Source organism: Peromyscus leucopus, chromosome 20, assembly GCF_004664715.2.
Source record: "Peromyscus leucopus breed LL Stock chromosome 20, UCI_PerLeu_2.1, whole genome shotgun sequence".
Classification (NCBI taxonomy): Eukaryota; Metazoa; Chordata; class Mammalia; order Rodentia; family Cricetidae; genus Peromyscus; species Peromyscus leucopus.
Genome location: NC_051080.1, coordinates 6,044,193 through 6,057,664, shown reverse-complemented (window position 1 = coordinate 6,057,664; position 13,472 = coordinate 6,044,193). Strand labels below are relative to the sequence as shown.

The 13,472-nt window shown below is 41.5% G+C and overlaps 1 protein-coding gene across 8 annotated transcripts in view; it reads right to left on the bottom strand.

Annotated features, from left to right (window-relative positions):
* The window catches only part of Senp1 (SUMO specific peptidase 1), a 68,571-nt gene that overhangs the window by 38,749 nt on the left and 16,350 nt on the right, over positions 1 to 13,472 (bottom strand). For all 8 annotated transcript variants that reach the window (XM_028891925.2, XM_037197400.1, XM_028891928.2 and 5 more), the window contains one exon: positions 10,286 to 10,457. In XM_028891925.2, coding sequence (XP_028747758.1) covers positions 10,286 to 10,457 — 172 coding nt within the window. The remainder of the gene's footprint in view (positions 1 to 10,285; positions 10,458 to 13,472) is intronic.

Genomic DNA, 13,472 nt, shown 5'->3' with positions numbered 1-13,472 from the left:
GCTGTAGGAGAGCTCGACTATCCCCTCCAGCTCTGCGCCCACGGCCCTCCCTCTGCCAGTGAGGGCCCACGTCCACAAGGTTCCTCTACCTCCTAAAACAATGCACCAGCTAGTTCAAACTTCACACTCAAACCTTACCAATTACTGACCCACAACACAATTTAAATAAACAGATGAATGAAGAAGTCAGCTGAAGATTTAGACAAAAAATTCAGCAAAGGGACAACACATTCAAAGCCATAACAAAACAAAAGAAAAAAATCGGAACGGAAAATTTGGAAATTTTCGTTTTATTAAGGGCTGCAGAAATGGTTCAGTGAATAAAGGCACACCCCTGATGGCTCACGTTTGATCTCTAGGACCTAAATGGTAGAAGAAAAGCACTCATGCCAGTGAGTGCCGTGATATGGATGCGCACACGCACGTGCGCGCGCACACACGCGCACACACACACACACACACACACACACACACACACGCAACAAATAAATGTTTAAAAAAAAAAAAAAAGATGACAGACCAGAGCACTAGGAAAGAATAAAAAGTATTGAAGACAAAGCTGAGGAATTATTACAGTAAGATATCAACAAAGAGAGGGAGAGAAGAAAAAGCAGTATTTTCAGCTGGGAAGTGGTGGTGCATGACTTGAACCCCAGCACTCGGAAGGCAGATGCAGGCAGACCTCTTAGTTTAAGGCCAGCCTGATCTACAGATAGAGTTCCAGGACAGCCGGAGCTACACAGAGAAATCTTGTCTCAACAACAACAACAACAACAACAAAAATAAGCAGTATTTTCAAAACATGCATGTATTCCAACAAACCAGAAAAATTCAGAAGGACTGTATACATTTTTGGATGTTATATGACCTAACAAAACTGAACTTGTTGTTATGTGTTGTGGGATGGTCTGTAGGTCAAATTGCTCTGATTGGTCAATAAATAAAACACTGATTGGGCCGGGCATTGGTGGCGCACGCCTTTAATCCCAGCACTAGGGAGGCAGAGCCAGGCAGATCTCTGTGAGTTCGAGGCCAGCCTGGGCTACCAAGTGAGCTCCAGGAAAGGCGCAAAGCTACACAGAGAAACCCTGTCTCGAAAAACCAAAAAAAAAAAAAAAAAAAAAAACACTGATTGGCCAGTAGCCAGGCAGGAAGTAGGTGGGACAAGGAGAGAAGAGAATTCGGAGAAGCGGAAGGCTGAGGCAAAAAGACACTGCCAGCTGCCGCCATGACCAGAAGCATGTGAAGACACTGGTAAGCCACCAGCCACGTGGCAAGGTATAGATTTATGGAAATGGATTAATTTAAGCAATAAGAACAGTTAGCAAGAAGCCTTCCACGGTCATACAGTTTGTAAGCAATATAAGTCTCTGTGTTTACTTGGTTGGGTCTGAGCGGCTGTGGGACTGGTGGATGACAAAGATCTGTCCTGACTGTGGGCAAGGCAGGAAAACTCTAGCTACAGTTATGAGATATGACAACAACCTAAACAGATCAATAATGATACTGAATCACTAATGAAATGAATGAATGACCAGACATTCACTGATTAAAAAAATCTTCCAGACTTAAGAACTAACATCAATTTTCTTCAAACTATTCTACAAGATAAAAAAGAAATAAACACTCCAAAACTCATCCTATAGAGCCAATACTACCCTAAGGCCACAACTGGATAAGGACACAATAGAGAAAAAATGATAAACCAAATTCTTTGATGAACATAGATGCAAAAATCTTAAGTTATTTCCAAACAAAATTCAACAACACATTAGAAATACTGTACACCATGACCAAGTTGGTTTTATTCCAGTGATGGAAGGCTGGTACCATACACAAATCAGGAAACATAAACAGAAGCCAGGGTAAGTATCACATCATTATTCTGATAGATACAAAAAACGAGTCTCTGACAAAGTTCAATGTCTTTCATGCCAAAAAGCCCTGAAGGAAAGACATGTCTCATACCATATAATACTCCTATAGCCTTTATGGGCTATGCAGAATGGGGAAAAACTGAAGGCACTTGTTACAAAAACAGGAACAAAACATAGGTGCTCTTTCTTACTGATTTCTAGCTAGAGCACTCAAGCAAGAAAAGCGCGTTATAAACGGGAAAGAAAGACGTCATCAAGTCACTCCCATCTGCTAATGATACAATCTTGTACTTAAAAGACCCCAAAGACTCCATTAAAAGACGTGTATGCTTGGTAAAATGTGGTGATATTGTGTTCCCCAAAATATTGTGCACCCTAATAAACTTATCTGGGGTCAGAGAACAGAACAGCCACTAGATACAGAGGCTAGAAAATTGTGGTGCACACACCTTTAAACTTAGCATTCCAGAGGCAGAGATCCATCTGGATTTCTGTGAGTTCAAGGCCACACTGGAAACAGCCAGGCATGGTGACTCATGCCTTTAATCCCAGGAAGTGATGTCAGAAAGCAGAAAGGTATATAAGGTGTGAAGACCAGGAACTAGGCTGGTTAAGCTTTCAGGCTTTTAGCAGCAGTTCAGCTGAGATTCATTCTGGATAAGGACTCAGAGGCTTCCAGTCTGAGGAAACAGGATCAGCTGAGGAACTGGCGAGGTGAGGTAGCTGTGGCTTGTTCTGCTTCTCTGATCTTTCAGCATTCACCCCAGTATCTGGCTTCAGGTTTGATTTTATTAATAAGAACTTTTAAGATTCTTGCCACAGTAAATTCTTTCAACAAAGTAGCAGCATAAAAACTAAATACACCCCATTTCCCCCACCAGCCTTCTCCAAAGCCACTGAGGAAAAAGAATCATATAGATGTCTGCTACTCAGAATCTCTACTCTTTCAACCTCTTTGCTGATGCATGTAAGGGTAATGAACTGCTTCCTGCTGGCACTGAGGGTTGTATCCATGTAAGAACTCAACAGAGGCCAGGCAGTGGTGGTGCACGCCTTTAATCCCAGCACTCGGAAGGTGGAGGCAGGCAGATCTCTGCTAGTTCAAGGCCAGCCTGAGCTACAGATGAGTTCCAGGAAAGTTCAGGAAAGGCACCAAAACTACACAGAGAAACCCTATCTCCAAAAAACAAAAAACAAACAAAAAAAAAAAAAAAAGGAGAGAGAATTCAACAGAGATACAGCAGGAAGACCCTCAATACTGTCCAAGGGATTGCTGATGATTAAGATTAAAAAGAAACTAATTTAAAGAGAAATTTGCCTCCAATGGACTGTAATGGAGCATCAAGAATCCGGAGAAGTAATTCAGTTACAGGGTGACCAGTTCAAGAATATATATGCCAGCTCCTGATAGACACTGGAGTAAGGAGGATCAGTGGGAGGATCATGGATCTTAAGTGGCTGCTGACTTTGAAGTTCACTTGAGGATTTCCTTGCAGTGAGTAGACTTTCCCTTCTGTCCCTTGTCCCAGGTTTAAAACCCTCACAGCTTGTACAAGGTAACCATTTGAGGGCCTCTACTTTTAACTTGGACTAGTAACTCCTTCATGTAATAAACTGCAAAGAGCTGCAAACAAAAAACCAAAAAAAGCAAAAACAAACAAAAAAGTGAAAAACTCCACTTTAGGAAAACAATCTATTCACAGTAGCTTCAAACACACAAACCGTGGCAGGGGAGGACAGATACAAAAGACATGGAGGACTAAATCTAACCACACAGGTAAAAGACTTCTTCAGTGGAAACTATGAAACACTAAAGAAAGTGTGGACCCTGAAGATAGTGAGAACTCTCGTGTTCATGGGTCAGCAGAATTAATGCTGTGAAAATAACTATTACTGAAAGTGATCTAGAGAGTCAATGACAACCTCATCAAAATTCCAATGTCATTCTTCACAGAAATAGAAGGAAAACAATACTAAATAGTTTAGTGGCACATGCCTATAATTCCAGCACTTGACTATGGAGGCAAGAGAATCAAGAGTTAAGGTCATCTTTGAACACAGCCTGGGGTCAATGAGACCCTGTTTCAAAAAACTAAAGGAAGAAAGACAGACAAACCGACCAACCTACCTAAATTGACCAACTGACCTAAATTCCTATGTAAGCACGAAAGACATTAAACAGAAAGAATAATCTCGGGCAAAAGGAGCAGCACTAAAGTAGTATAGTATACTATCTGTTGTCAGATCACACTACAAAGCCGCAGGAACACAACCAGCACGCTGCCATCACAAAACAGACACACAGACCAATAAAGAAGGGCTTCCAGAAATAACTCCATACACTTCTTAGCCACCTGATTCTCAATAAAAGTGTCAAAAACATACTGAAAAAAGTCAGTTTTAACAAACGCTTCTGGAAAAATTAGATGTCCACATGTAGAAGAGTGAAACTAGATTCCCAGTTTCTCATGCTGTACAAAAACAATTCAAAATCAAAGTTAAACCTTCACATAAGACCTGAAAAACAGAAAGTACCAAAGGAATACTGAATTTAAAAATTGGGCTGGAGGCCAGGCATAGTGGGTCATGCCTTGGACCCCACTGGGAGGTAGAGGAAGGCAAATATCCGTGTGTTCAAGCCCAGCCTGGTCAAGACAGCCAGGGCTGTGTAGTGAGACCCCATCTCAAAAAAAAAAAAAAAAAAAATCCAACTATGAAATGGGTAAATAATGGAAGACAGTTCTCAAAAGAACAAATAATAAATACATAACATGTTTCACATCTCTAGCAATCAGAGAAATGCAAATCAAAACCACACTGGGATTCTTTCTCTCTCACTCCAGTTAGAAGGGCTGTCACCAAGACAACAAACAACAAGTACTTGGGAGGATGGAGTGTGTCAAGAATCTTATGTGCTGTTGGTGGGAATTCCCACTAGGGAAATCAGTAAGGAGGTTCCTCAAAAACCTAGTAACAGAAATAATACATAGTTCTGTGACACTACTCTTGGTTATATACCCAAAGGAATCAAAAAGATAACCAGCATACAATAAAGAAATCTAATGCTGGAGAGATGATTCAGTGGTTAGGAACATTAAATGCTCTTCCAGAGAACCTGGGTTCAATTCCTACCACACACATGGTGGCTCACAACCACCTGTAACCCAGTTCCAGGAGATTCAATACCTTCTTCTGGCTTCCTCAGGCACCAGGCTTACAAGTGGTGCATAGATATACAAGCAGGCAGAATACCTGTACACATGAAATTAAAATTAATAAAACATTTAAAAAAATACCATGTTTATGGCTGCACTACTCACAATAGCCAAGTTAATAAATCAGCCTAGTTATCCATGAAGGGATTAATAGATAAAGGAAATATGATACACAGACAGAAAAGACAGACAGACACACAGATACACACACACACACAATTACTCAGCTATAAAAAAATGTGATTGTCAGATTGCAAGCCCAGCGCCACTTTGAGATCTTTGGCAGCAGTTAACGCTGTAGCTTACACACAATTGAGCCTGTATGATAATGAGTATTCGGAGACGGGTAATGCCTGAGGGGCGCTCACCAACCTAAGACAGAGCGCCTATGTGGCCTGGGCAGGTGTCTCCATGATGGGTAAGGTGACCTGCTGATGTGCCAAGCAACCTAACTCAGAAACTCATTTTTTAGTAAAAGGGGGACCTGTAGGGCCCTGGCCCCCTTTTGGGTAACTGTTGCCTTGCTTGCTGACCTTGACCTTGATATCCTCCCTATGCTAATTCTCTGCCAGGTTCCACCCTCCTGAATGCTTAAGGGAAGTTCCTTGTCTGTGTATCCTGCATAATGGGCATTAACAGCTTAGATACAAGATTGTAAAACATTGGTTCCGGGGTTCTCCCATTGTGCTGTAAGTCTGTATTTAAGACTTCTTCCCTCCTTCAATAAACAGCATTTGGCATTATATTAAAAAGAAAAAAAAAAAAAAAGAATCCACTCTGAGGGAAAACATTTCATTCTGAAAAAATTTTTTTGCCCCTTCTTCCTGTTTCCAATAGTTCTGAATGTTAACATATTTTTTTTCATGGGGTCAAAAGGTACCTAAGTATACAATTGTGAGCAGAAAAGTAAGGGACAGGGGGTCAGGTACTGGCCTGTTTTTCTGTTTTCATCTTTGTGTTAAATTTTAGTATATGTGTGGGATGTAAAGGATTAATGCAAGTCAGAATGTTTCAATAACTGCATTTCAATAGTTCAGCTTTGTAACAGTTATAAATAAACCTGGTAAATTTTTCTAAAAAAAAAATGTGATCGTGTTGTTGGCAGAAAAACGAATGGAATTAGAGATCATAATGCTAAATAAGGCAGACTCAGACAAACCCTGTGCGTGTGTGGCGTGTGGACTTTAGATGAGGGGGGCGGGGTGTGGGGGTACACACCTGAAGCCATCACTGTGGGGCTGAGACAGGAGGACTGCTACAAATAAAGGCTGCTCTGAGCTCAAAGTGTCGAGGCAGGCCAGGAGAACACACTGAGACCTTGTCTTAAAACACTGAGAAGGAAAGGGAAACGGGTGAACTAATCTGACAGAGGAAAGGACCTGGGGAATGGAGCCATCAACAGCGGTAACTGGGAGCTTACAGGATCAAATACTTCCATGCATGCATGAAAATGTTACAATAAAATGCATTATTATGTGCAATGAATACATACTAACATAGAACAGATTCTACCACACAGGAAGAACTGAAGACTAAAAGAGATACACAACTTAAAAAGAGTTACTTTGGTTTCAAGCAGCTTGGCCAACAAGAAAATATTCGGTATGCAGCTTCTAAAAAGAATATAGTTCATTGTGGTTAAGATATTTTCTGAAGATGAAAATTGGAATGGTGAATAAAAGATGTTCATTATGTGCCTGCAGGTACACACATGCGTTCATCACATACTCACTAAGTGACGTCTATTAGTAACACATGATTAACTCCTGCACTTAGGAGGTGGCATTTCTGTAAGAGCACAGTATAAAACTGATATGTAAGACTGTAAAAACACAAGAGAATACAAAATGAATTTCAGCAAGCTAATAATCTATTGTTATAAATTACTGTAATTTAGAATCCTAACTTCATAGTCCTCATTCCATTTTGCATAATTTAATAGCTTTACATATAAATGAATCTGAAGCAAAATGGTTAAAAACGTTTCTGCTAAATCCAAAGTGTTTGGTTCATGGTGGAACTACTATAGCATCACGCAAGAGGAGAGGGAGGCACTCCCTTCCATGATGCTCCAACACAAAATGCTGCTCAGGGGCTGGCTCACGGCAGCACCTGACTGCAAAAAAACATTTGTGGTTTTTAAAAATCTCCCTCCACATGTGTTTTAGTGTGAAGGCTAAAGGACAACTTGCAGGAGTTGGTTCTCTCCCTCCACCATGGGGTCCCGGGGATCGAACTCGCGCTGTCGGGCTTGGCGGCAGGCACTTTTACCTGCCGAGCCTCCTTCCTGGCCCTTGACTGCATTTCTGTTTATAGACTTTCTACTGTCATGTCAATCTCTCCTTTCCAAACATTCTCTATTACAGCCCTACACAGCTTACAACAGCCCAGAATGCTCCCATCTGTGCGGCAACACCATCATCACATGTGGCCGAGGTTCAATTAGTCGGAATGGTGCTAGATAACACAGCTCTTCAGTGGTGCCCTTGAATCAATAGCACAGTTACTACTTGTCCATTTTTAACCCTTTTTAAAATCCTTGTCTTAAGAGTCCTGTTTTACAACTGACCACAGCAGTGGTGGTATCTTAACCATCAATTTCGCACACAGTTCTGCACTGCAGAAGTTCAAAGACAAATCCCAATTCTTAATTAGGTATGAGTACATCATCTTCCTTCTTTACCCTAAGCAAATACTTTCTTCTTGTAGATTCCAACATTTCTGAGGAAATATTTTTTTTTTTTTTTTTTACAGCTTGTAAATTCCCATAAAAAATCTCTAGTTCCAGCTAGGTTTGGTGGTATGTACCTTTAATCCCAGCAATTGGGAGGCAAAGGCAAGTGGATCTCAGTGAGTTTGAGGACAGCGTGGCCTGCACAGTGAGTTCTATGACAGCAGGGCTCTGTAGGAGACCCCATCTCCAAAAAACAAAAGCAAAACCCAAAACCAACCAAACAAACAAACAAAAAACAAAACCTCTAGTTCCAGTGGGGAGAAAGTACTATGTCTGCATTAGTGGTAATTAATATTCATGATTAAATAATAAATAATCTGTTAAACATTTGATAATGATGTTTGGTTATTCTCGCCTACAATGGCTTCACTGGAGAACACAGACCCAACTCCTCGGACACCTCACTCGATAGACAGCTGAGGTTCCACCTCATCCGCCTCACTGTGCTGCAGGAGGAAGGGGCCCCAGCTCCAGGCTCCCCATTCACCAGGTCTGTGGCCCAGGTTGGCCCTCTTGGGATGGCAGTGCAGGTGACAGGAAGCTGGGAAGGGATGGCTGGCAAGTGACAAGCTGACAGAGAACTTAAGACCCTGGGGCTCCTGGGAAGCCTGACTCAGCTGTCTGCTGCTGGTTCTCCTTTCCAGGTAGTCTTTCTATGGCTCATCCGAGAACATGCACAAACCCTTCAAGTCCAGTAATGAAGAAGAAATTAAGCTAGGGACGGTAGCTCACACCTGCAATCCTAACACTTGGGAGGCTGAAGCATCAGGATCAAGAATTTGGAGCCAGCCTGGACTATACAATGAGTTGAAGGTCAGCCAGGGCTACTGAAGTGAAACCTCTGTCTCAAGAAAACAAAAGAAAGGAAAAGAAAAGGAAAACTACTTATGTGTGTATCAATACATACTTGGTACAACATTCAATGACACAAAAGGTGAAGTACAGATGAACTGGGTCGGGAAGTCAGTCGAGCAGTCACCATGAACGAGGTTCTGGGCTCTGTCTCCATAGTAACCCTCCACTGCCCTCAGAATCGACCTCCCTTTCATCCTTGTGGCTCAGCTCCATCTCCAATGGCAAATGTTCCAGTTTCTTGTGTAGTCTTTGCTCTATTGAACGATTATTCTGCCATTCTCTCTCAGATATTTCAGACTCAATTCAAACTTAAAACTCAGGAGAGCACATCCTTACTAAACATCATTTTCAAATAGTCATCCATCTTCAATTAACAAATTCCGTAATTATCTAGCATGTAATGTTGTATTCTTGACTCTGTACCGTAAGCAAAGCCAGGAACCATATCATCATGTTGTGTGAAAGAAGCACACCAAAAAACTTCAGAAGACCTGCATTCTAGACCTGCTACACTATTAATAGCCAGGTGACTTCTTTCCAAATTCGTAAGGTATGAATACAAACTCGCCTTTACCTAGTTCACTGGGTTAGAAGAACTCAATTATTTGATATACTAATATATAGAAAGCACACTAAATTCATTTGTATCTCTACAGAAACAAGTTAAAACTAAGAAGATGCACAATAAATATGGAACTGAATAAACATACACCTCCTGCTAGGCCAGTCATTTGCTGGAGTAGTCACAATCTCACCCTCTAGTTCACTGGGTGAAAAGAACTCAAGTGTCAACAGAACAGCTTTCTTCTGAGAAAGTCTACAACCTCCAAGATCCTGCTCACAATGAAAAGAGGTAAATAAATTCAACTGTCTTTAAAAAATAATGTGTGTGTGTGTTCATGTGTATGCACACGCATGGGAGCATGTGCAAACATGTAGAAGCCATAGTTAACCCTGGGTGTCGTTCAAGCAGCTGTTTGTCTTGTTTTCAAGTCAGGCTCTTTCACTAGCCTGGAAGTCACCAAGGAGGCTAGCCAATGGACCGATGAGCCCCAATGGACCGATGAGACCTGGGCACCGGCCTGTCTCTGCCTCCCCTGCACTGGGATTATCAACATGCACCATCATGTCGAGCCTCGTATGTGAGTGCTGGGACCTGAATGCAAGTCCTGACACTTGATGGAAAGAAACTACTTCACCAGCAAAGCCATCTCCCCAGCCCCTAACTAACCTCTTAAAAACGAGTTTCTTTTTGTCATGTACTTTGTTTTTATACTGAAGAAAACTTCCTAGTGAGAAGAGGAGATGCTCTACCAAATCAAATTTTACTAAAGCAAAAAATGTTGAGCAGAGTTCACAGTTTTACTGAAGAAAACATCAGTTCAGAAAGGCTCTGAAACAACAGGAATAGAAGACAGCAGGAACATTAATGTTCCTCCAACATCTTAGAACTTAGAGCAGTTTTCAGAAGCGTAAGTATGGGAAACAGAGCACAAGAGGCTTAGATGTACAATGGCTCCCGAGTGCCCGGGTGAGGGCAGAAACGGCTTCGGGGCATGAAGGCTTGGGCCGCTCTCAGCATCTCGGCTGCAGCCTTTCCTTACCTCTTCTGCTGTGCTGAAATGCCGCCTCTGCATTTTCTTAGGGCTTAAAAGACTCCGACGACATGAACCACTCCAGGAGGGACTCGGGACAGGCTTAATAGGAAATGACTTTTCATATGCAGACACATGGCAGTGATGATTTGACTTTCCTGTAAAGGTGTGTGATAATCCACTAAAAAAAAAAAAAAAAGTTTGTAAGGAAAGATAAACCTAGTGAATATTTTTCCTTTTAAGACATAATAAGAAGACAGACAGCTAGAATGACAGAAGTACATTTGTGGGAAATATGTAAGCTATAACACACGAGGTTATAACATCAGGTTCTGCCGCTTAAAAAGGTCTGAGATTGCTAAATCATATATTTTTCAAATAATTAAAACTTTTTCTTGGATCCACGATCTAGAATTTCCTTTCTCATGAACCAAATATCAGCAAATAATGAGGCACGGGAGAGAACAGACAGACTAGTCTTTGTTGGAAAGCCCAGAGTAGTAGCACACTAACCACATATGGTTTCTTCCTACCATATTTCACATTTCTACTCCACAGTCCCGTCCCTAAAGCTCTTTGGAAGGAATTACTTTAAACGTGTTAGGATGGATCAAGCTGAAGTCTCACAAGTGAACTTTTACAGTGAATTCTAAATTTTCCTACAGGGCCAACAGAGGGCTCTCCTCCTCCAGGAAAAGCACAGAAGGGTTTTTTTCCAGGCTGTACAGCACGCTCTGTGATCTACCAGGCTGTACAGCAAGCTCTATGATCTACAGCACACTGTGGATTCTTATTATCTGCGCCCTTTCTAGTGGGAAAACTGGCATAAAAAAGTACCTTTAACAGTCTACCTAAAGCTTACTAGTTTTAAGCATTTCCCTCCTTATACGATGCTTTCCATCTGCCATTACCTAGCAAGTCTGAAGTACTTACTCTGATCAAAATGAACTTCTCTTCCACTTCATCCTCCCTGAGGACTCAATACAGTTGCACAGCTGACTAAGCTAGATTCAACAAATTAAACTGCGGTCTCAATAGATATGGTCTCAATCTAAATGAGCAGACCCCATCTAAAGAACAGCAAAAAGCAAATACACTCTCTTAACTTTAACAATCTATGGATTGTTATGTGTAACACAGTAGAGGAAGGAACAAGAGACTCCAGATCCCACCTGGGCTTATAACACAGTAGAGGAAGGAACAAGAGACTCCAGATCTCACCTGGGCTTATAACAATCTATGGATTGTTATGTGTAACACAGTAGAGGAAGGAACAAGAGACTCCAGATTCCACCTGGGCTTATAACAACCTATGGATTGTTATGTATAACACAGTAGAGGAAGGAACAAAAGGCTCCAGATTCCACCTGGGCTTATGTTCTTGGGCTGCGAGAGCCCAGTAACAAGACTGCAGTGGTGGTACAAGTGTCTGCCAAAGACAATGGGTTTTCTATAGCATCTTTTGGACCTGTGCTTCCTGAAGTGTGTCTTCTCAACACTGAAATAACCAACTCCCAAAAGTATGAAGATATCTTGCAATGCCAGGAAACAAGCATCCTACCCACATTTGATGAGGTTGAGTCCACCAGAGCCAGAAGTAAGTTAAAAGGGGACCATGGCAGGAAACCCACGTCATTCAAATGCAAACAAGTAAATGTCCCCTTCCCAGCTACTCTAGGTTACCAAACCAAAGCCGTCAGCATATTAGCATTAAAAGACTAACAAGGATGGGCTCAGTGTCCCAGGCCTCCAAGTCCAGCTCCTCAGGAAGCTAGGGCAGGAGAATTACAGGGTCAAGGCCAACCTGGTGACTTAGGAGACTGACTCAAGCAGGAAAAGGTGGGCTGGGGGTGCAGCTCAGGAGACACTTGCCTATTAAAACATACTTAATCCATCATAATTAAAATTCATTTAAACTATATGAAGTAGTCATTTTTAAAAACTTACTTTGAAAGCTAGAATTTTAAAAAAAGAACTAATTGGGGTTGGGGATTTAGCTCAGTGGTAGAGCGCTTGCCTAGCAAACGCAAGGCCCTGGGTTCGTCCTCAGCTGGGGAGGGGGGGGGAGACACGGACGACAATGACGACTCGACTAATCATCTATCCTACCTTTCCCATATTAGACAATGTTTTCAGGGTAAACAAACAGCCTTAATTTATGAAAAAAAAAAAAAAAACAGTGCCAACTAATAAGAAACAATAAAAAAAGTTTCATTAACTCTAAAAATCATTAGGTAAGGATTTCTGGTTGATATCAGCAATTACTAAGGGATTAGATAAAGTGAAACTGTTCACTTACATAATGCCAAAGTAACCACATTCAGACGATATTCAAATCACACATGCTCTAACTGTACACCAGGGACCAAACTGTGAACTCTCTTGTCCAATGTCAATCTACCCTCACTAAGGACAGAAGAGCCGGAACAAGCGTGTCTTCTAGTGTGGTACAACACGGTATCATTATCTCTCTGAGTCCAAAAGTGAACTTACAAAGCACAGGGGATGGAGACGAAAACAACGACACCATGAGGAAGGAACCTACCTACTCCAAAGGCGACTGTGCAGGAAAATGTCGGGCCATTAAAACACAAACAGCCCCGTGCCCTCCTCCCCAGCCGTTCCAGACCACAGGAGACCTCAGGGAGACAGCTGACAAGTGCGATACTACATAGGATTGTGGTCGGATAAACGAGACATAACTGATACTAAGAAAGCTGAGGAGAAGAGTAGGCCCAGTATTCGGGGCTGGTGAAACAGTTTAAACACTAAAGGTACTTGTTGTACGAGCCTGATGACCTAATGACCCGTGGGACCCAAGTAAAAGTGGGGGGTATCAACTCCACAGAGCCGTCCTCTAATCTCCATACACATATCACATGCTAACAATAAATACTTAAAAAAAAAAGAGTTGCATAGTGTGAATTAATCTTTGAAAAAAGATCTAAAGGCACCAAAGATATTTGACAGAAAAAGATTTTTGCAAGTTTGTCCTGAGGTTGATAGAAATGATGTTTTATTTTTGCTTATTGATATTTTTAAATTTTTAAAAAAGCATATGCATTGTTTCTATAATAATTTCATTAAAAATAACAGTATGGTGTTACCAATTCTTAAGTCACTTGTTAAATAATGCATGAACATTTTAGTGAGGACAAAACCCATGTACTGCACAGTGTACAACATGAGTGTAGCT